Below are 22,158 nucleotides of genomic sequence, written 5' to 3'. Positions count from 1 at the left end.
GAGGGGAGAATGTTTTCTTATTCCATTCCATTGCCTGAAATTACCAAGTAGAAATTGAAGCAAGTTACTTTTTAAAACATTTTGTTGGCTGCAAGGGGAAAATGCAATTATCAAAGCTATTGATGAAATAATTTCTGAGTACAGGCAGTCCCCTACTTGCTAATTTAATGTATGGTAATTAGACTTTACAGTATTCAACTGATTACATCTAATGTATGGCACTTATAATAGGAGGCAGAATACAAATTAACTTGAATCAGTCAGACTTATTCTGAGAGCTCCAACCACAGTCTCACCCCCCACAGCCTTAGCTAGGACAATCTTTCCTACACTTCCTGGCTTTAGATCCAAGCAGGGAGAGGGGCCATTGTGTTATGCCATCATTCAAGACAAAGTTTTGAATCATAACGTATCAGTATGACAGGAATCAAAGATGGAAAATTGAAATTCATGAGTTTTGCCGAAACCAGTTTGGCTCAGTGGTAGAGCATCGGTCTGCAGACTGAAAGGTCCCGGGTTCGATTCCGGTCAAGGGCATGTACGTTGGCTGTGGGGACATCCCCGGGTAGGGGATGTGCAGGAGGCAGCTGGTCGATGTTTCTCTCTCATCTACGTTTCTGGCTCTCTATCTCCCTCCCTTCCTCTCTGTAAAAAATCAATAAAATATATTTTTAAAAAATTCATGAGTTTCAAAGACATGCCTTGTGTAATAATATCATGATATTAGGTCAAACTCTTGATGCTAATAAGATAGAAGGTCTAGAACATAAAAAGACTAAGAACTTGATTTCTAGTGCCTATGACTACTGCCCAAAAAGTGTCAAAACATTAAAGGAGGTAATGAAACAGGCATATATGCTTCAATTTCTCAAAAGCCATGAAGTGCCTCCTAGATTAACAATAATATTAACTGCCTTTTATTGACTGCATTATAGAAGTAACACCAAGATAGCTTTTAGAAACCTCTCTACATAAAAAGGCCTTCCAGATTCTATAACATTGATGAATATATTCCTTTAGCTTCTGAATTGTTAAAGTAAAAAGCTAGACAAGAATTAGTGGAGCTGGCCAAGTTAGAGATCTGACTCTTAAGAATCCTTAGGACACGGCCTTTTTCTTCGAGAGGAGAGATTTAAAACTCTCCATTTTGTTTTGCTTCACTCCTCATTTTGGGTGAGGAGGAACTGGTAAATGTGAAGTATGTACAATTACTATTAATACCACATGTGTTCATTATTTCCAGTTTGATGAGGAATGAACCAAGGATAAATCAAACTTGAAGGTTCAGCTTTGAGAACAAATGTCCAGTCAGTAATGCTGTGTGAGAGCTCTAAACCATTGCAGGAATTTGGGGGGTTATTTAAAAATTGATAGTTCAAATAATGTCTGAAATTTCACTTTCTGAAATTTCTACATTTCTCATGAAGAATGTGTTGATATGTTCTATCATATTAAAAATAATTTTAGCCCTAGCTGGTTTGGCTCAGGGGATAGACTGTCACCTTGTGGGCTGAAGGGTCCCACGTTCAATTCCTGGTCAGGGCACATGCCCGGGTTGTGAGCTAGATCCCCAGTAGGAGGCATGCAGGAGGCAGCAAATCAGATTCTCTCTTATCATTGATGTTTCTCTCTCTCTCCCCCCTCTCACTTCCTCTCTGAAATCAATAAAATATTTAAAAATAATTATTTTATTTTATCAGCTTCATTACAATCCTACCTAGTTATTTCATAATAGATTTTAGAAAATAGCATATTGGTTAAAGATAGAGGTTTATAGGTAAAGGATTTATATAGATCTGTAGATATTCCTTTTATAGTTAAGTAAGGTATTTAGGTCATTTCTATCACTCATGCTAAAATTGATCATCAGGAATTGTTTGAAAGCAAAAATTTTTTAAATATATTTTAGGGGAAGTCAAGGTCAACATATATTATCTTCACATATAATGTTTCCTGTGATTTAATCTGCCTTTTTATATGGATCCAATATTTTTCTATTAATTTATTCTATGTTAAATTTTTCAGTAGAAATCTGGTGGTATCTCATCCTGGTTAGTCATAATTTCAAAATTTCTAAGTTGACTTTCAGTACTATAAATGTCATTTTATAAAATACTATTTTAAAGAAAATAATACCACTGATTTTTTTCACTCAAATATATGAGTGTGTTTACTGTTCCCTTTCTAGCAAACATCAACTTTAAAAGGGCATTTTATTCTAAGGAACTAGAAGATTCTGCCTGATGAAACTTTTATTATTATGCACTGATTTTCCAAATGTTCTCAACCAATCTGATTTATAAAATGATTTCTATGAGTCATGGAAGATAAAGTCTGAGGAACTTCCCACATAAGGCTGTAATCAAATATAGACATTTGTTACCCAAACTAAAAGAGAACTCTAAGGAATTCTAATTAAGATGCTTTCATGATGAAGGGAAATATGCTACTTATCTCAGACAGAAGTCATAGGGGAGTTGAAAGAAGAAATTCTACCCCTAGCAAAAAAAAAAAAAAAAATCCAAAAATATTTAAAATATGGATGATTTGGTTTTAGGGAGTTTAGGTATATTTCTAGAACTTTCCCTGCCCAAAAGAATTTTATTTTGCAAAAGTGAAAAAAATATATAGAATCTTGCTTATTCACATGCAATCTAAAGGCATAGACTAGATACCAATTTGGCAAACCAAGACAAATTGTTTGATTTACTAAATATATCTTTATTATCTGATGTCTACTTTATTCTTTGATCATCTGTCTCTGTGTTTTGTATACCTACAATCCAATACTCTTATTGCTATTGTTATATAATGATATCACAAAGATATTGAAGCATTAAAACAACCAAAAAATCATTCAGGGCATTAATCCAGGTTAAAAAATGAGACAACTACCCAAATGCACTTAGAAACATAGTGGGTCAGATTTACAGAAAACAACTGTGACTTTTTTGGAGGGGGTCGAATTGCTTTTTTATTTTGTTGGCTTTTTCACTATGTATACACACACTTTTAATAATTATAAAATTGGTGTTTATTAAAGTACATTTCATTTCCAAAACTGAACTATCAGCCATTAAACTGTGTATACTTTTTTTGGGGGGGAACTATATATTTTGAACAATAATAAGAGAGTTTACTTTTGTTTCCTATATGAATCTAGAGCAATCTGTTGATATAAAATGTCTGGTGTCAGAGCATCTAGAATAGTCCACTCACAGCTTTTATTTTATTTGCAAAAGTATTTAAAATGCCAGCCTGTGTTCTTATTCATAGCAAGACATAGGAATGTATCAGTAAGAAAACAGACTTGAAAAAAAATGCAGATATTTCTGCTGTATTTGGAAAAAAACAAACAAAAAAAAAACACAGAAAATTAGTCACACTTACCATTAAAAACCATATCTGTAAAGTTGTTTTCCTTTACATGAAGTTCAAATTATAGTTCTTTGACCCAATGTCTTATATTTATACACAGAGTTTAATATATAGCAATCATTTTCCTATCAGTTAAAACAAAAGTAGTCAGCACATAAGGATAGGTCAAATATGATAAAAACTTGAAGATCTTATTTTTATCTCAAAAAAGATACCTAATTTCTAAGGAATTTCTGGTTAGTTGATCTGAGGCTTTGGTTCAGAAAAAAATTTCCTACCTTATAATTATACACTTGTGATTGTTTAACAATTTATTTCCACTTACAAATCATGCCCTAAAAGAAAAATAATGCACAAGGGCTTTTAGCAACTGGGAAGTTATTTGATTGCAACTCTTTAGCAATTATGAATTCCATAGTTAACTGTAATCAGCAACCTTTTGAAAGCCTCTTTTATGCTTAAAACCAGGCTTTCTAGAGCCTGCATCTGCCATAATTGGGTTTCTGAAGTCTGTACAGCTCACTTCATTTGCCTTCTGTGCTCAGATTCATAAGAGAGAAATGTTTATTAAAAGCAAAGAGGGAGAGGGAGAGATCACAGTATCCAGCAATGTGAACAAATAAATCTTTTCCAAATCGCCCACCAATGCCTGTGTTTGCTGCGTCCCGTTGTTTATTTCAGCTGCTGGTGGGGATCATCCAGGCTGCCGAGCTGCCCGCCTTGGACATGGGCGGCACCTCTGACCCGTACGTGAAAGTGTTTCTGCTGCCCGACAAAAAGAAGAAGTTTGAGACGAAAGTCCACCGAAAGACCCTCAATCCTGTCTTCAATGAGCAGTTTACTTTCAAGGTATTGTCTTACACTTACCAATTTTTCCTCAGTTGTCTTATATAAGCAACTAAGCTCATCCTTACACACATAGGCAGGCGCATGACCGCTGGTTCAGAGATTTCAAGTGATTCCATTCAGAATATTGACAATTCCTATTTTCCATCCAGTGAGGATTTTGCATCCATTTAGATTTAGCCAAAGCAGGATTCAGCTTGGCCATTACAGAATATAATGCAGACTGGAATATGACTGAGAGGTCATGTCCACATATAAAAAGTGAGGTCACCTTCAAGTGTGTGCAAATAGGCTTGACATTTTCCTCTCTATAAAATAAAGTAAAAAAAAAAAAATAATGGAGTTCTTTTTTTTTTAAGTTTCCAAGTTCCTGAACAAAGGTAAACCCTGTTGCAATCACAGGATAAAGTAAGCTTTGTCCATTGTTCAAATGGTGCAAATAGACATCTCTCTCACTGCCAACTTCCGTGTGCACAGGGGCAGACTGAGCCCTCTCAAATCATTCTTCTTACCCTTTCAACAAAAAGGTGGAGATGTTATTTTTATGCACTTAAAGCATTTTTCTTTTACTCTAGGCTGTTCCTTCGTGCTCTTCATTTAGTTCAGACAAATAATAACAATGAGAGATTCTGGCCATAGGACAATTCAACAGGAAAATGTGCTCTGCAGGCCTCAGGCATCTCTGCATAGACAAGTTCTATGGTCTTGTCTAGAAGTCACACGTACAAATTATTTTCTTATGGGTTTATTGAATATGTGAAAACTATTTAGGTGCATTACTTAAAACAATACATTTCTGAAAAAAAGAAATGTGTGTAACTTCCCAGTAGGCTGATTCAAAACCACCTTCCCTCAGAAAGCACGTGCCTCACGTCAGTGAACATCCTGGTCTGAAAGAAATGGCTGGAACTGAGGCCATGAGTCGTTTTCTAGAACTTTGTTCTCCATTTTTTAAAAGAGCAGTATCTCTATTCACTGTGAAACTTTTATAGATAAAAGTTCCTAATGTAAGTAATCCGATTAAAAATATACCCTTTTCTATGCCTAGGATAGTTAATTTATAGTAACAGTAAAACCATTTTGGAAATACTCAGCTTATGAAGAGTTAATCACTATGATCAATACACTACAGAACATGACATGAAAACAGAACTAAACAAATTGCAAATGATAATTAGAATCATTTTGACTATGTACTAATCTTAACTTAGGTTAGTCATTTTTAACCACAATTTACTAAGCAGACTCTTACATTATTTGAAGTAATATTATATGGCCTTTTGTTTTGAGTTACCTATGTCATTTATTTTTTTAATGTATTAGTAATAATTTTATTAGTACTTTATCTAACTTCAAGAAGTTTAATTATTGAAAATTTAAAATTGCCTATAAAATTTTATTAGGTTCTATTTTATAATATTACAAGAAGTTTGATCAAATTATAAATCCTACCAAGGTACAATATATTTCAATACATTTCAGGAATATGCCACCATTTCTAGAGAATTGGCTAATTTATCCATTAGATATTATATATTATGCATTTTGAAATGCCATAGACAATATGATATAGAAATAGGTGCATAATAGAGTTTAAAGCAGATTGGCTTTGAAAAGTGAGTTCAAATCCACTTAACATAAACTCTACATGACCCAAACTCCTACTTGAAGGAGCTACCAATCATTCAAACAAAAACATATTAGGTGCCTGCTGTGTGCCAATACTGTGCTAAATACCTTAAATATATTCAAACAGCACTCTGATGTAGGCACTACTATGTCACTATTATTCTGATAGATGAAAAACTAAGATTTATTCACTTTGCCTCAGTGCCTTCAGCTGGAAAGAGGGGACACCCAGACCCAGCCCTATCTAATCCCAGGTTTTTTGATGGATGCTACTTCGGTACAATCACACACACACACACACACACACACACACACACACACCCCTAAAGAGATTTAGCAGAGAAGATAAATTTTCAAGAGTTTATTCCTACTCTAAAATTTATTATTTCTTCTTTTGAAATTCAACTCTTTGGAAGGGTTTATTTTTTTCTACTAAGAATGGAAAAAGCATTGTGCCTAGTTCTTAACTGTAGTATTTTAATCAAATTCCAAATAATTAACGAATGGCAGAAAAAAATTGGGAAACTAAAATTTATTATACATATATGGTCCAATATTCTTCCTTCTCTTTCCCTTCTTAATATTCAGAGTTAATTGAGAAATGTTTGCTGAAGCATAAGACAACCATTTACACAGATAAAATAATAGAAAATGTATGAAAATTGATCAAACCTTCAATGCAAGTCTAAACAATTTCTTAATTAGGCATTTCTATTCAGTTACTGAAGTGTATCTCACTTGGATTGCACTGCTTTCCCTGAATATTAAAAATGTCACTAATAAACCTCCCAACCCATAGCATCTGTCCCAGATATATTTGAACAGCTGGAGAATTCATCAGTTCTTGGCTTTTGCCACCACTCATCCTAAAGAGTGACATACCTAGGAATGAACTTTAAGATCTCTATTATAATGCATCCCTGATATTCAAAACATCAATTTTCTAGTCAGCTCTTGTCAATCAGTAAATTATTTTAGGAAATAGGTGAGGCATCTTTTGAATTTCATTTAAATACTTTCAGACTTCTAGAATAGCTTTTAGTAAGTCATTAATTCATTAAAATATGACATCAAGTGGCTTGAAAGTTATCTACCTTGAATAAGTTACACTCTCACAATATAACTTAACAACAATAATGAGACAGTCTGCAAAGAAAACTTTATATAGTCAAATTGGCTTGGTTTATTATGGTATTCATCTTGAAGTGTTTATAGCATGACTAATAGGATTCATTACCAATAATACTAACAGCTCCCCGAAGTTTGGGATAAAGTGATAAATTACTAAGGGAAGTCCCCATTTCCTCCCAAGAAATTTAAGCTGTAAGCAATTTAGTCAAATGATTCCATTTGAGAAAATACCAAAAGCATAATTATCTCCCTGATCTGTTTATTCAAAACAAATATTAAAATTAAATACTGTAAACAAGTAATGTGTTCTAAGCATTTTGTGATCAGATTTTTATCCTCATCCCTTTCCACTTAGGTGCCGTATTCGGAATTGGGAGGCAAAACCCTCGTGATGGCTGTGTACGATTTTGATCGTTTCTCCAAGCATGACATCATCGGGGAATTTAAAGTCCCCATGAACACAGTGGATTTCGGTCATGTAACTGAGGAATGGCGCGATCTGCAGAGTGCTGAGAAGGAAGAGGTAAGAAAAACATTAGCATATCTAAGATGACAAACTGTACTCACCAGTTCCACTCACGTAATAACCTACTGAGAGCTGCTCTTTACCGAATGATGTGGCCGTCCAGCTGCTGACAGCTGGCAAAATAAGGTCAAGGGACCGCATAACCTCATTAGAAAGTACACAGGTCTTCTGGGTGTAATTTGAAAGAAAAGAGAAAGATTTGTATACTGAGTCTATGGACAACTCCCTGAAGACACACACACACACACACACACACACACACACACACAGACAAACACACAAACACACACACACACACACACTTTTAAAAGCTTATCACATGTGTACTTCTTTAAAACGACAGTAAAATATCATCCTATTCTTTGTATTTTGCCACAATCATTCTGTACTGCTACAGAGGTTTTCTAGCTATTGAATAGAAATAAAATGGCACTTTTTCCTTGATTATATCTGGATATCACAGACAATTCATTGTTTCTCCTGAAGATATCAGAACATGATGGGTGAATCATCAAATATCATTCACAAGGGCTGATATTAAATCCATATTTTAAATGACTCACATTTTTATAGTAGTCTTCACATTGTTTCCTCCCAGTTTGAATAGTTTAACCCAGGGTTTTTCTTTGATTTAAAGGGGGAAGTTCAATATCCTTAGTGCATTTAAACTGCATAATAACCAATTCTATTGGATTATGCTATGCCTGCCTGGCACTAGCATTTTTCTGTGCTAAAGTCTCAATACGCCAATACCAGAAAGGCAAACAACTCCTAGCTTCTCTGAACTCTAAAGCAATGCCTTTTGCAGTCATTTTTTGGATCCTGAGATGAGTTTATAATTACCCGAGAGATTGCCAATTGCCTCCATTATTTAGGGCCACCAAGGATTCCGTAGATGTGGTCACTTTCGGGCTATCAGGGAGGTCAGCGAGTGGCCCAGGCCGTCAGAGAAACTCAGCCAAGCCCCTCACCTGGGAATCCTCTCAGCCTGAGGTTTTCTGTGGTCAATACAGTGACGTGAGGTTTTAGAACAGCCTGTGATTGCTATACAGAAATTGAATTTTCATAGTGCTCTAAAGTTCTTTGGTTATACAAAAGGAGTCAAAATTATCGGAGTTAAGCTCTGCTTTCTTTTTGGAAGGAAATATATATAACATAACCAAATAAGTTAGTCAAAATTAGATTATGGGATACTGACATAGATTTAGCCCTACTGTGAACGTTCAAGAGCAACCCAAGGGTAGTACTGAGTTTTTAAATTTTATGACTTTTATAAGTATCTCTTCCCAATGAGTAAAACATCAACTCTAAATCGAACATCTGTATGAAAATGGAAATGTGAGCTATTTCATTGATTTTTTATATTTCATTGAAATGTTTGATTCTGTATAAATTGCTTAGTTTGGGTGGGGTTAGCAAAGTGGGACCACAACAAATATTTATTAACTAATTGGTTATTAATTGACTGGTTTTTAGTTTGTTGGTTAAATATCAGACTACAATCTACTTGTGTCTCACAATGCCCACCTGGCCAGCCTGCACGGCTCACACTACTGGCCACCTTAGTAACTACCAAGAGGCCTGGAATTCCAACATCAAACCCCACTGGATTTCTGAAAAGTTGGTATATTCCTTGAATGAAAGGGATGCATGCCACCAAATAATTTTTCTCTTTCAAAAATTCTTTGAATGTTGGCCAAGTTTGAGGTTTGACACTAAACTGACAGATTTGGTTGGACTCAAGGATCCAGAATAGGCTGACTTCACCAAAGGAATCACATTCTCACACCTTTAGCTGCTCTCTTTCTATATTTCTTCCTCTTTCTTCCCTATGACTCTTGTCACCCAATTTATTTAAAATATTCATTTTGCGAATATCTATGAAGCCTGCAGTCTTCCTGGAGCTGTAGTAGGTGTTTAAAAAAAAAAGTGAAAAGGGTCAACACCACTTCTATTTTGTGGAGTTTAGTGTGGTCTCCTTTTTCTCCCTCATTCCAATTTTGCCTTACTTATTGCCAGCTAGACTGGTTTCTGAATAAAGTCCTGTGTAATATTATAAATAACTCCTGGCTTTCAATACTGACCAATCCATTTACCACCACAGAGACACTGGTTAAATCACTTAAACTCTCTAAATCCAGTTTTTTAATCTAGAAAGGGGCCGAACATTATCTACCTTTATTTTACAGATAAAATGGGCTAGAGTATCAAGTTCCAGTATGTAATAAGTGCTCAGTAAACAAGCTTATTATTCTCTTTCACTTGTTTTACATTGCAGTATTCACTCCTCCATTTTCCTGCTATATATCTATATCTTTATCTATATCTATATTTATATCTATATATATCTATATCTATATCATCTATATCTATATCTACTTTATTCTTTTTCTTAACACCTTTGTACTTATTGAATGTCTCTGTAAGTTTTTAATGGGAAATAATTCTACAATCACATTTTTAAACTCTGTAGTTTTTCCTCTTTACTATCTACTTAGGAATAGTAATTTTTGGTTTTAATTCTCATAACTTGACCAGTAGTGTTTTGTCTCCATGAGAGAATATGTCTATCACTTCTGCTTTGTGTAAAATTCTCTAAATACTGATTTTTAAATCATATTCTGTAATCCAGTGCAAATGGAAAAAAAAATTGATTGCTGAATAAAAACAAGTTAGAGCATAATTTAATTAGTATCCAAGCAGAAGGGAAGAGAAGCTACTTTAGTGCCTTAATAGAAAATCAATTTTGTAAGAAAAATTCACATTTTTAAGCCTAATTAGGAAAACATTTACTTCTTAGAAAAGCAAAGAATACATATTCAATCAAATGGCAAACGTTTTTAAGATTCCAATGGTCAGTTACCAGATACTTCTTTAGAATAAGTTAAACTCATTATTCCTTATAGCATCTTTTTTTGTCAAGGATCATGAAAGAACTGATGTTATTTCTAAAACACTTAGTAGTCAGTCTGTGACTCATGCCTCCCAATAATCTGTATACAACAAATCAATGCCCTGAATGGAAATCCTTTCAGTTAACTACTGGAAGGAAAAACATGGATGCCAGTAAGAACCTGCCCTGTCATTCACAATCTATCACATTAGAGAAATGCAGCAAAGACTCTAATTTTGATCCATAGCATTCCAGGAAGGTTCCATACCAGCAGGGACCCATGTTTATTGGTTCTCACTGCAAAACCAAGTTTTGCAGAGAGAAAGCATACAATAGGCCTGCAAAAATATTTTTGAATGAATAATTGGGAAGAGATAATTATTATCCTGTTTGAGATGTTTCAAAACTTTCTTTTTACAGTTCAAGTTGATAATAATAGATGCTTAGCAAAATCATTTTTACTGCTTTTGTTGACAGTCACAAAAATGATGAAATTTTTCTCTCATTTTTTTTATTGTAAGGGCTCACTCAGTATCTTTCATACTATTTCCATGATGCATAGAGAGCATTGGGATTGAGCTAAATCTTAAGATTTAGTTAAAAGCTATGACATAAGTTTCTGCTTGCATCATGGAAATGTCCCCGGAGGGAAATGAAAAGCAATTTACAAAAGGAAATTTCAAAGAACTTAAACAAAAATTAAGTTTATCATACTTAGTCAGATTTACTAGTATACCATAGTAGATATAATAGTACTGAATTATTTTAAAATATATTAACACCATGACATATTTTAGTGTATTTAATATCTATATGTCACATTTTTCCTTTTAACTATAACAGAAGTTGCATTTAATTTTTTATATGTCTTTGGCTATAACTCTGGTTTACTTGAGTCTGAGTGTTTGGTCAGAATTTCAGTGATCAATTATAATAATTGTTATGCATAATAAGTATTGTCTGCTTCATGATGTGGTTTCTAATAACGTCATAGGAAAAAGCAAATAATTTAAAATACTCCTCTAGAATACAGGACTGCAATTTGATTGCCTTTCTAATTTAAAAAGACTTTTCAGGCACAAATGGATGAAACCAAATTCTTCACTGAGTTTCTAAATGAAAATTTGCTAGTTACTTTTATTGTGAATTTCCTAAAAATAACATAAATTTAGACTCTAATTTAGAGGAGAGATCCTGGGCATGTCCCAAATGCCTTGTGAGAACATTCCATTGCTCCCCACTGTCAGACTTAAGCCTATTCCCTTCACAACCTCAACCACTCAAAGGCCTATGTTTCCAGCCCTGCTTCCTGGTTTGCAAAATTCATTTTCATTAAAGTTTACCTTAGCTTCTCTGCCCAGACTACACACACAGATAAGAGACCATTTACTGACAGTCTACTGTGTGCCAACATAATTCATTCTTATGGCATCCTTTAAAACTGGATGATTAAACCTGGTTTACAGAATGAGGGGAAAACAGTCCTGGAGCCCAGGAAAGTCTAAGAAATTTGTCTAAGTTTATACCACCAATGCCAGATCTAAATTTCAAATACAGGTCTGCAGCTCACACCATTTCATTATACCATATTCTTTAAACAGTCTTTCTCAGTCTCTTCAGTCACACACATACACATACACATACACAACTGTTGTAAGTTAGTTTTTCTTCTCTTTTTTTAGCGTGGGAATCAGCATTTGGTCAGTTAGTTTTGACAATTTGCAACTATAGTTAAAATCTAATTTATATATATATATATATATATATATATATATATATATTTCCTTTCAAATATTATAGCACATTGCAAATATATGCAGCATAGCAAAAAAATAAAGCAATACAAACTATGGCAGTTTTGTTTCTTCTTAATAATATTTAATAAGTACTCGGCATGAGTTTCTGCCTAGGATACAAAGCCCTAAAATTCAAAGGTACTCATTATCACAAACATGTTATTATTCACTCATGAGTGCTGAGGAATTTAATGAAGGCAGAGGCATTTTGCTTTCCATTAAAAAAAAAAAAAAAAAAAAAAACCACGATTAAATGGAATATAAATTTTCATTTATTCAAACATATATTAAATATCTGTGAAATTAGCACTATAAAGTGTATAAAATGAAAGATTGTGACACATGGGAAATGGTCAGTAATAGTAGCAAAATTTTATAATGTAAAGATGTATTTGAGACAGAGCTTTGTCTAATGCCAAAGGAATTCTTATTTTGTGGGTGAGGCCAGGAGTTCAGGAGGAAATCCACTGTTTTACCATTTAATTGTTTCCAGGGTTTTTCCTCTCACTGTAGGGCCAGTGGTGGTCTTGGTATGTGTCTTCCACCCACTCCCGTCCACCCTGCCCAGGTTCCAAGTGCCTGAAGGCAAAGTGGAATAGCTCCTAAGCTTTTGGGGAAGCTCATGGGAAAATCCTTTGTCAATCTACTTCAAACAAAACAACTTGGACACGTGCAATTCCCCTGCTGGCTCTATCTCCTTTTCTCTTTATCTCTTCAAAAGGGGAACTCGGGAACAAATAAACAGTTTAGCTTACTGTTTTGCTGTACATTAAATGTCCCTCAAGTTGCTAATAACATGCAATTATATCTCCCTGAAATGGACCCTAGCCAAGATTCTGAACCCGGGATTCTCCCTGGGGTATCTCCTGGGCTCCAAGAGCTGGCAGACTCCTGGCTTGGAAAATAGGAGAGCAATGAGCAACCCAGAGTCCAGCAAACCCAGCCTGAGGCAAACCATCCATGCACACCTTTCTGATGCTTAGAGGGGAATGTGAAAGATGATGGATTTCATTCTGGAATGAGCCCCTGCTTCTAACAGCCTTTCTGAAAGTACTTCTAACTCAGTATTTTTCTTTTCATGTGGAGCATAATTAATTTATATGCAACAACAATTTGTGGACTTGGGAAAATACTCGAGTGTAGAGATGAACATTGGTGAGTGAAGTGGAAGGCCCCAGTGACAATTCTATAAAAAAAAAAAAAGGGGGTGGGGGGATATATTTTTTTTCAAGTCTTCTCATTCTCTAAGCTGCAAAACGCTCCAGAATGTGGTGAGAGGTTGTTTACCAAAGTTAGCTAACTGCTCTTCTTTATTTCTGCATGAACAAATCAGTATTCTGAAAAGGCCCCTCCCTAAACTGCAGCTTTCTACTTTAAAGAGATGGGTTAGGGAAAATGCCTTACCGGAACCAGCACGGTATCAGGAATTGGTGATTATTAATTGTATCTCACTGTCAAACAATAAAGACTGAGTGAGATTAGAATATTAAGACAAGTGAAGAGCCTGGAGATTTTGTTTTTTATTTTAGAATGTATTTTTGGATAGCCTCGGTCACAAGGAGGGGATGCAGACAGAATTTTGAAATGCTTGCCTGATATAAAATCAACATCAATGTTTAACTTAGGATCTGAGGAAAGATGGATGCTTCTTCTGGGGGGCACTGACGCTCCAAGCCCTGCCATATTGATGCGTAGTTCATGTTGAGGCCATGTTTGAAAATGACAAAGGCTACTTTTAGAAAAACGTTGCCACTTCTGTTTCTTTTGGGTACACAATTGTCAAAGCTCTGTCAACTGGGAAAATCAGGTAGAGCACAAGCTTGCCTTTAACCTGTTTTAACTCATGTCTATGGAGTATTTGTAAGAGCCAGGCACCAAGTATCGTAGCCATGAACTCCTCACAATAACACTACAGGGCAGGCACCATTATTATTCCATATTTATAGACAAAGAAACTGAAACTCAGAGAAGATGGAAATAACATGAGGCCCCACCACTAGTGGGAGGGCTGAAACTCCCACTTTGAACTGACTCCAAAGACACACACACACACACACACCACTCCAGATTCCTCTGAATAAAAAGCTTACAGGATTATGCTGGAATGGTACTTTAGTCTCGAACACACCCTATAGTTTCTCTTACTACCAATTCTTCTAACTCCAAGGCCACACCACACTGCACATGGCGGGGAGGGGAGGGGAGGGGGGCGGTGTGCAACAGCCTACCTTGATTTAATGATACGTCCCCTACTCCCAAGTCATGTAGCTGCTCCCAGGCTTTCTAGGTGAGTCTTTCTGGGACATGGATGTTTCTGTGAAAATTCCCAGCTAGGGTTCACATGTTTCTGTTTCCAGTTCTCTCTCTTCCCCAACCTCCGATTTGTTCCCTTCATTATATCGTGAGTTCCTAAAAGGAAGGAACAATTGCTTCCATTCCTCCCATCACCTGTCCTTGTATCAGGAATGATGGTGAACAGGAGGTAAGACATCCTACTTTCTTATTCTATCTGAAACGCCAACGATCCATCAAACAGTTTAATGTTCTCCAGGCAGTGTGTAATTAGGTATATTTACACATAAGAGAAATTTCTTTGCAAAAAATATATTGGTATGCTTAGTTTTCTAAGCACTTGTTTCATAAAACAATAGAAGCTCCTTGTAAGCACCTCACAGGGAAGATAAGATACTGAGCTCTGCAGAATTGTCCAGTTTTTGTCATTACTGAAATAATTTTTAAAGAACAATAAATCTGCCAAAAAATGGATGGTTCCCCTATAAAGCACTACAACTGGAAATGTGACAAATGACCTTCCTCCTAGACTTCCCTCCCAAAACTCTCTATTATGAGAAAAAGGAGAGGAAAAAGCATGAGCTACCTCTTATAAAAACAGGGTATAACAAATGCCTATTATCTGATCCTCAGCCTATTCTTTCTTCAAATACAAATACTTAATATTTTGAATAAGTTATAGCACTCCTGCCTGGCGATTTTTATTTCATCTTTATATGAATTATTTCAACCAATTCCACATAAAACTCACCAAATTTTTAAACACTTTTTATATCAGGTCTGAATTTTAGCAGGTTCACCAACCTTTACTAAATGAGCAGCTATTGTAATTTTTAATCTCGATTTTCAAAGCCTCGGATGAGTGGGCCTAGACGTAGTTTGCTGCATTGGCAGTATCTCCACAAGGTGAATGCCTAGAGTCCTTCATTCTCCCCAGGACCCACACAGAGCCAATTTCTTCCATCTGCTGGTTATGTCTCCTCTTCAAAAATTTCCTAATTCTGAAATTCTAGTTGTTGGTCAATAACTTTGGTAGGAAAAACAATTTATAGATTTTATTTAAATCTGAAACAATTAAATACACTAGCTGAATTAAATCTCACAATCTGACTTATACATGTTTCTAAGCCAAATTTGCAAATGAGGAAAATGAGATGCACAGAAGTTTAGAAACTTGTCTGAGATCACATAACTAGGAAGTAATGACCAGACACTGAAGCCCATGTTAATTATTTATTTAATCTTTTTAAAAATATATTGTTATTGATTTCAGAAAGATAGGAAGAGGAAAAGAGAGAAAGAAACATCAATGAGAGAGAATCATCAGGTCAGCTACCTCCTGCACATCCCCCACTGGGATTGAGCCTGCAACTCAGACATGTGCTTTGACTGGGAATTGAACCTTGACTGGCTGGTTCACGGGGTCAAAGCTCAACCACCGAGACACACCTGCTAGGCTATTTATTTAATCTTTAAATTTCTTTACAGTTGGGACTTGACATCAAATTCCTAACTTTTGGAGCTAGAAATTGTTTTAAGAGGAGTATAGGAGATCCGAGCAATTTACTTAGGAAAGAAATGTAGCATGTGACTATAATGGCCTTTCAACAAATGGATTGGGGTTTGTCCTGAAGAAGCAATCAGGATCAGGAAGATGTTTATTTAAATGGCATGCATGCTGTCTGAATTCTTGTTCTTCCTCTGTTGGTGTGGTGGAGGAAAGGAAATTGTTTATCCCAGTGATTGTTACTCTGCATACAACAGTGCTGAATCTAAAAACCGAAAAATGGTACACAACACAGCTGAATCTTAATTAAGAGTAATGTAGGCCAGTGCTGCTGTTTGGGAACATCTGGTTTGAGACTGAGATAAGTATTTACCAGGACGTGTACAAGTCACCAAAGGGGTGGTTTAATGGAAAAATCCAGTACACAACAGCAAGGATCAAACCTTCTTTCAGCTACTCCTGTCCAGCACATAATAAAGTCAGTGTCCTGGGCTAGAACATAAGTACCTGGGAGCAAAAACCAGCTCCTCATGTGTAATTTCTACGGGAGGATAATGCTTGAGACACTGTGTGATCTCCTCTAAGTGGAGCACAGAGCCACTTGTCCAGCCACTAATTTGAGTGCCAGGATGGAAGGTAGGGAAGCAGAAGTGGGGAGCATAACAGGGAGAGTGTAGTGGACTGCTTTTCTCCTGACTCTGATGTGGCGACAAGCCATCCCCCACTGCCCCTCCCATGCTCAGTATATCAGCCCTGCTTATGTTCTCTAAGAAAATGCTTCAGGATGCCTCCTTTCCGGATAAAATCACATGCATTTGTCTTCAGAACTGAGGATGGAAATGATTCATTTCCTCAATGCAAGTTCTGGCACACCTAAACAAAGATTTGTAAATCGTAAGCTAAAATCTCCCAAAGAATTTAAGATATCAGTTATTCAAACATATTCTGAGATTGTGAAATTTAAGAACTAATGTATCCCCACCTGGAAACTACTGACATCATCTTCTATGCCTTATTTTATGAACTAGAGGCCGATGTACAGATTCGTGCACCAGTGGGGTCCCTCATTCTACCCTGTGCCCTCTTGTAATCTGGGATTCCTCGGGGAAAGTTGGATAGCCAGTTTTGGTCCAATCCTCACAGGCCCAATCCAGACAGGAGGGATCCCGATCCTGTGTATTGAGCATCTGTCCCCTGGTGGTCAGTGTGTGTCATAGCACCAGTTGACAGGTCATTAGGTCACTCAGTCACTTAGGCTTTTATATATATATAGATAACTAAGATCACTTTCTTCCTTAAAAGGCTCAATCTCTTTAGATTCTCATTTCCTGTTCCATTTTATTTTGTTTCATTCATTTATATTTAGCCCTCCTCCCAAAATTTAGATCATTAACCAAGTGATGAGTTTAAGATTTATATGATCTGTTTTTATGAATCAAACAGTGATTATTATTAACATTGCCTCAAATTTGCATGACACTCACATTCTCCAGAGGCCCTTGACTTCTAGACCACCCTCTCTCTTCCCTCAAGTCTCAGGGCTATGGCCTCTATGGTAATTGCCCATTGATTTGGTTTTTCATGATAGAAAGACCAGAATCTCTTTCTCTGAATGAGAAAACTGAGTAATGAATTTCATTAATTGGGGGCAAAATATCCATTTGAGTCAGCTTAGAATGACCTTCAGAAGCCACTGAGGTCCAAACAAATAGAAAGGTGTTTAAATCGGACATAGAAACCAAAGATAACCTTCCTGTCAGTGTTAAATGTTGAAACGGAAATCTAAAAGAGCCTACTCCTCTGGAGGGTTTTTAAAAATAAGAACTGGGGCATGAATTTGTAGTCCTGCTTCAAGGTAAGGGAATAGACAAGGTGATCTCTCATGGGATCTAGCAGCCCTGTGATTCATCAAAGGTGTTTAAAAAGCAAAGCCAGGAAAGAAAAGGAGCTGTAGCATCCATCTAAATCAAGGCTTACATGTACTGTCTCATTTTTTTAACTCCTAATCTCTCCCTGCATTTTCATAGGACCTATCACAGTAGGATATACCCTCTACAATTACTTTGACAAACAACGATATCAGCACTTTGTTTTTTTAGTCTCTTTCAAAGTAATCAATTTTTGACAGTGAAAAATAGCAGAAACTGATTCCTGAAGCTCTGAACTACAGTGATAGATGTGAGGAGTTGATTTAGCTAAGGGGGATTCCATATATCAGCCCCTGGCTAACTTTCTTGAGCAAGTGCCCACAGGCAGCAAACTCCAGTGGAAGTTAGATAAATGCCATAAAACGGTAGTCATATCAAGTTGACTTTCTGAACAGGCACCTTGTAAAATGAATACCTGATTTAAAAGCAAAATCTTTTTTTTTTTAAATGAAGATCACTCACAGCAAAAGCATGCTATCTAGAGATGTGAAATTTCACACTGTGAAGAGTTCTTGCAAACAGCACTAACAAGCTGAGCCTCCGGACTTCGTATCTAAACTACACAGGATTTCGTAATCAAGGATGCCAGATTGCTCTAAAATGTTTTCACACGTTAAAATGGACTCCATGTTCAATAATAAGAAAATGTTTACTTATATTACCATTTAGGGGAATATTAGGCAACCGTTAGACATAATTACATGGTAAATGTATATTAGTATGTTATGTAGAAGAAAGCAAAATACAATATTTTATATACACACATGTTTTATTGTAGGTTTTTTGTTACTTTTTCTTCAATATATATTTTTATTGATTTCAAAGAGAAAGGGAGAGATGGAAACATTAAGGATGAGACAGAATCATTGACTGTCCTGCACACCCTCTTACTGGGGATTGAGCCTGCAACCCGGGCTTGTGCCCTGGCTTGGAATTGAACAATGACCTCCTGGTTCATAGGTTAACACTCAACCACTGAGCTGCACCAGCTGTTGTAAGTTTTTAAATATTTGCATATGCATAAAGATAACTTGGGTATCTACGAAAATTAGAATATTGTCTTAGGATGCTAAGATGATATTCTTGGTTCCTTTTAAACATATATGTAAATATAAATACACAAGCATACACATTTGACACACCAAATTACCACTTTTTTTTTAATTTAGTCCAGTATTTTTTGGTTTCAGAATAGGTTTTCTCCAATGAGTTATAAGAAAATGGGGGTAAACCCACATGATTCTTTCCTCACTCCTCTGCTACTATGATCTCCATCAGCTACAATACACACATATTTAGGGTGTTTCCATTTTAACTTCTATTCAGCCAATGAGCTTTATTTTTTTCTTTCCCAGAATAGTTTTCCCTAGAAATTTTCCTATATATTATTCCAGAAAATTATTTAGTGTTTTTCTTTAAGAAATTGGAAAATAGGACCCTGGCCAATATGGCTCAGTTGGTTGAGCTTCATCCCATGCACCAAGAGGTTGTTGGTTTGATTCCCAGTCAGGGCAGATGCCTGGGTTGTGGGCTGAAACCTTAGTAGGGGGTGTGCAGGAGGCAGCCAATTTATTTTTTCTCTCTTTCCCTCTCCCTTCCTCATTCTTTCTAAAATCAATAAAAACATATTTGTAAAAAAGAAATTAGAAAATGGGAGGTCAAAATAGATCAATATTCCAAGGTAAGACCTAGAGCAACCCTGTAGGGCTTCTGTCGGGTTTGAGGTGTGCAGCTTCCCATGTCTTACATCACCGGGAAAGTGTGAAATCTGGAGGCTATTTTATTTCTGCCTGGCTGAAATAAAACCTTGCCTGACAAAGAGAAGTTTTTGTGATGAATCTTTTTATCCCTTATAAATGAACTAGAGGCCCAATGCATGAAATTTGTGCAAGAGGCTCGGCCTCGCAGCCCTGGCTTCGTCCAGAAGGACTTCTGGAAGGTCATTCAGCTGTCTGGTCTAATTAGCATATTATGCTTTTATTATTGTAGATTATTATAGATAGGGCAATAGAAAAAGATAAAAGACATATCTTGGATTCATGAAGCAGAAAATATATTGTTGAAAGATTTTCAATGCCTTTAAGTTACTATCACACAGTCATATAGATCCAACTATTTCCTTAAAGCATGGATTTTAAAACACAATTTTAATGCCAACTGAGTTCTAAGTAGCCATCAAATTCCGGTTCCCTTTTTCTGGCCACCTCAGGAAATTCTCTGGCAGCTTTGCTCCACTGAAATAAAACCCAGTAACCTTTGGATGTTCTGCTGTAATATCTGAATCCCACTTAAGTGAGCTTCTTCCCAGGGGGATCACAGGGCCTCGGGGAGACCAGGCATGCATTCATTTGTGCAGGACCTCTGGCCTGTTCGGACAGCCAAGGAGACAACTGTGGGGCTGGCTTAGCAGAAGCTCAGGGACCGAGACAGCCCAATATTTCCTGTGTCACTTTCTAAATCCCAGTTTCAGCGTGTGACAGAGCACACCTACTTGGTGGGAAACGCTGCGTTATGTATGAAAATAAAAAAGCATATAACCTCCCCTTTGGAAGAAATGGAAAAACAAACCATCAGGTATTGAACAAGAAAAATAAGGACTGCTATGCACCTAATTTCATACCAAAAAAAAAAAAATAGAATTTACTTAGGAGCTTGCTCTTGCCTTCTCAGTGCCAAGTTCAGGTCTATTTGTAAATGCCAGTGTTGAGTAATTAAAAAAAGTATTCAAAATCATTTTATAAAATGTCCAGGTTCCTGAAAGGAGAGTAAGGGGTGCCTCTTTATATGAGGCCTGCAGTGTCCTCCTTTCACACTGACTTAGTGTGGCTGCAGAGACTCGTGGAACAAAAGGGTCTTTGGAGTCAGGTGGGCCTGGCTCAAAGGGCCTCTGCCATTCATGACCTGTGCCTGCGTGGAGAAGTCGGCTGACCTCTCACTGCTTTCATTTCCTTATGTGAAAGATGGAGAATCCCAAGCCTCTTCTCAGCGTGAACTACACCTCAATTAAATAAACAGCCTCGTCACATACTATTATTACACAGTGCCGTGCCTGTAAATATCCAGATCTAGTAAACCTGCAATGAATACTAGCTTCGTTTTTTTTTTTTCATTCTTCTACACACAATAACTAATTAATTATATTACTTAAATTTCCTACTATCGCTTTAAAATACATAGGCCATATTTATTCATAGAGAGGAAAACAACGCTTCAATCATTAAATGCCATAAAATATTTTCTCATAGGGTAGTCCAACAACATGGGACAGAGATTTTCTTGCCAATCACAGACAGTTCATTTTAGCATAATTATTGAAAAACTCTGCTTTGACTTCTGACAATGTCTGGCAGTCCAAAACACCTTGAGATCATACTACTTTACCTCCGCATGCCGTATTGGGCTGTTCAGTCTGTGAGGCCTGTGACAAGCTATAGTTAATAAGTTTTCTGTAGTGTCAAAAGTAATAATATTAACATGCCATTGTGAGTTAAATTAATTTTGCTTTGTGCACTGGCCTGCATAAGCGTGAATGACATTTCAAAATACGATGAGACAGGAGCTGAGAAAGCCAAATGGCAAAGACAAATTAGATGCACTCACTGGAGCAAGGCAAGCATTTGGGGGAGTAGGGGGGAGGGCGCAGGAAGATGGGTGCAGGAAGCATATGGAGGGGGTTGGTTTGGTTCATTTTGCCCTTTAAAGAAATCCTGAAGAGAGATTCTGTCTTTAGAGAAAGTGGAGATGTTTGACATCCTGTCTCCCTGTTTGGAAATGAAAGAGCTAATCTCTGATTTCAAGTGTCTTCAACCTACAAATTTTCTTTCTCTGCCTGCAAGAGGCAGCTGATTGGTAATAGCTTTTAAGTGGATAACCATCAAGTGGCATTTTAAAGTCTTAATGGTTGTGTGTTTTTTTGAGAAACCATTTCAGAATCCCACCCACACACTCTACTGATGGCAGAGATAAATCTGTTGTCTGTATACAATTAAAAGATACATTGGACCAAGAAGGAAAAGTATCTTAAGATATACTTGCCGAAACCAATTTGGCTCAGTGGATAGAGCATCAGCCTGCAGGCTGAAAGGTCCCAGGTTGGATTCCAGTCAAGGGCATGTACTTTGGTTGCAGGCACATCCCTGGTAGGGGGTGTGCAGGAGGCAGTGATCGATGTTTCTCTCTCATTGATGTTTCTAACTCTCTACCTCTCTCCCTTCTTCTCTGTAAAAAATCAA

The 22,158-nt window shown here is 36.5% G+C and overlaps 1 protein-coding gene across 6 annotated transcripts in view; it reads left to right on the top strand.

The window, feature by feature from the left end:
* Positions 1-22,158, top strand: part of SYT1 (synaptotagmin 1) — a 522,673-nt gene that overhangs the window by 392,981 nt on the left and 107,534 nt on the right. For all 6 annotated transcript variants that reach the window (XM_084880205.1, XM_084880204.1, XM_084880207.1 and 3 more), the window contains 2 exons: positions 4,060-4,227; positions 7,340-7,507. In XM_084880205.1, the coding sequence (XP_084736331.1) occupies positions 4,060-4,227; positions 7,340-7,507 (336 nt within the window). The remainder of the gene's footprint in view (positions 1-4,059; positions 4,228-7,339; positions 7,508-22,158) is intronic.

This window comes from Pipistrellus hanaki, assembly GCF_964339955.1.
Source record: "Pipistrellus hanaki genome assembly, chromosome: 3".
Lineage (NCBI taxonomy): Eukaryota > Metazoa > Chordata > Mammalia > Chiroptera > Vespertilionidae > Pipistrellus > Pipistrellus hanaki.
Note: the sequence above shows the minus strand (reverse complement) of the source record. Positions and strands in the feature narration are given on the sequence as shown.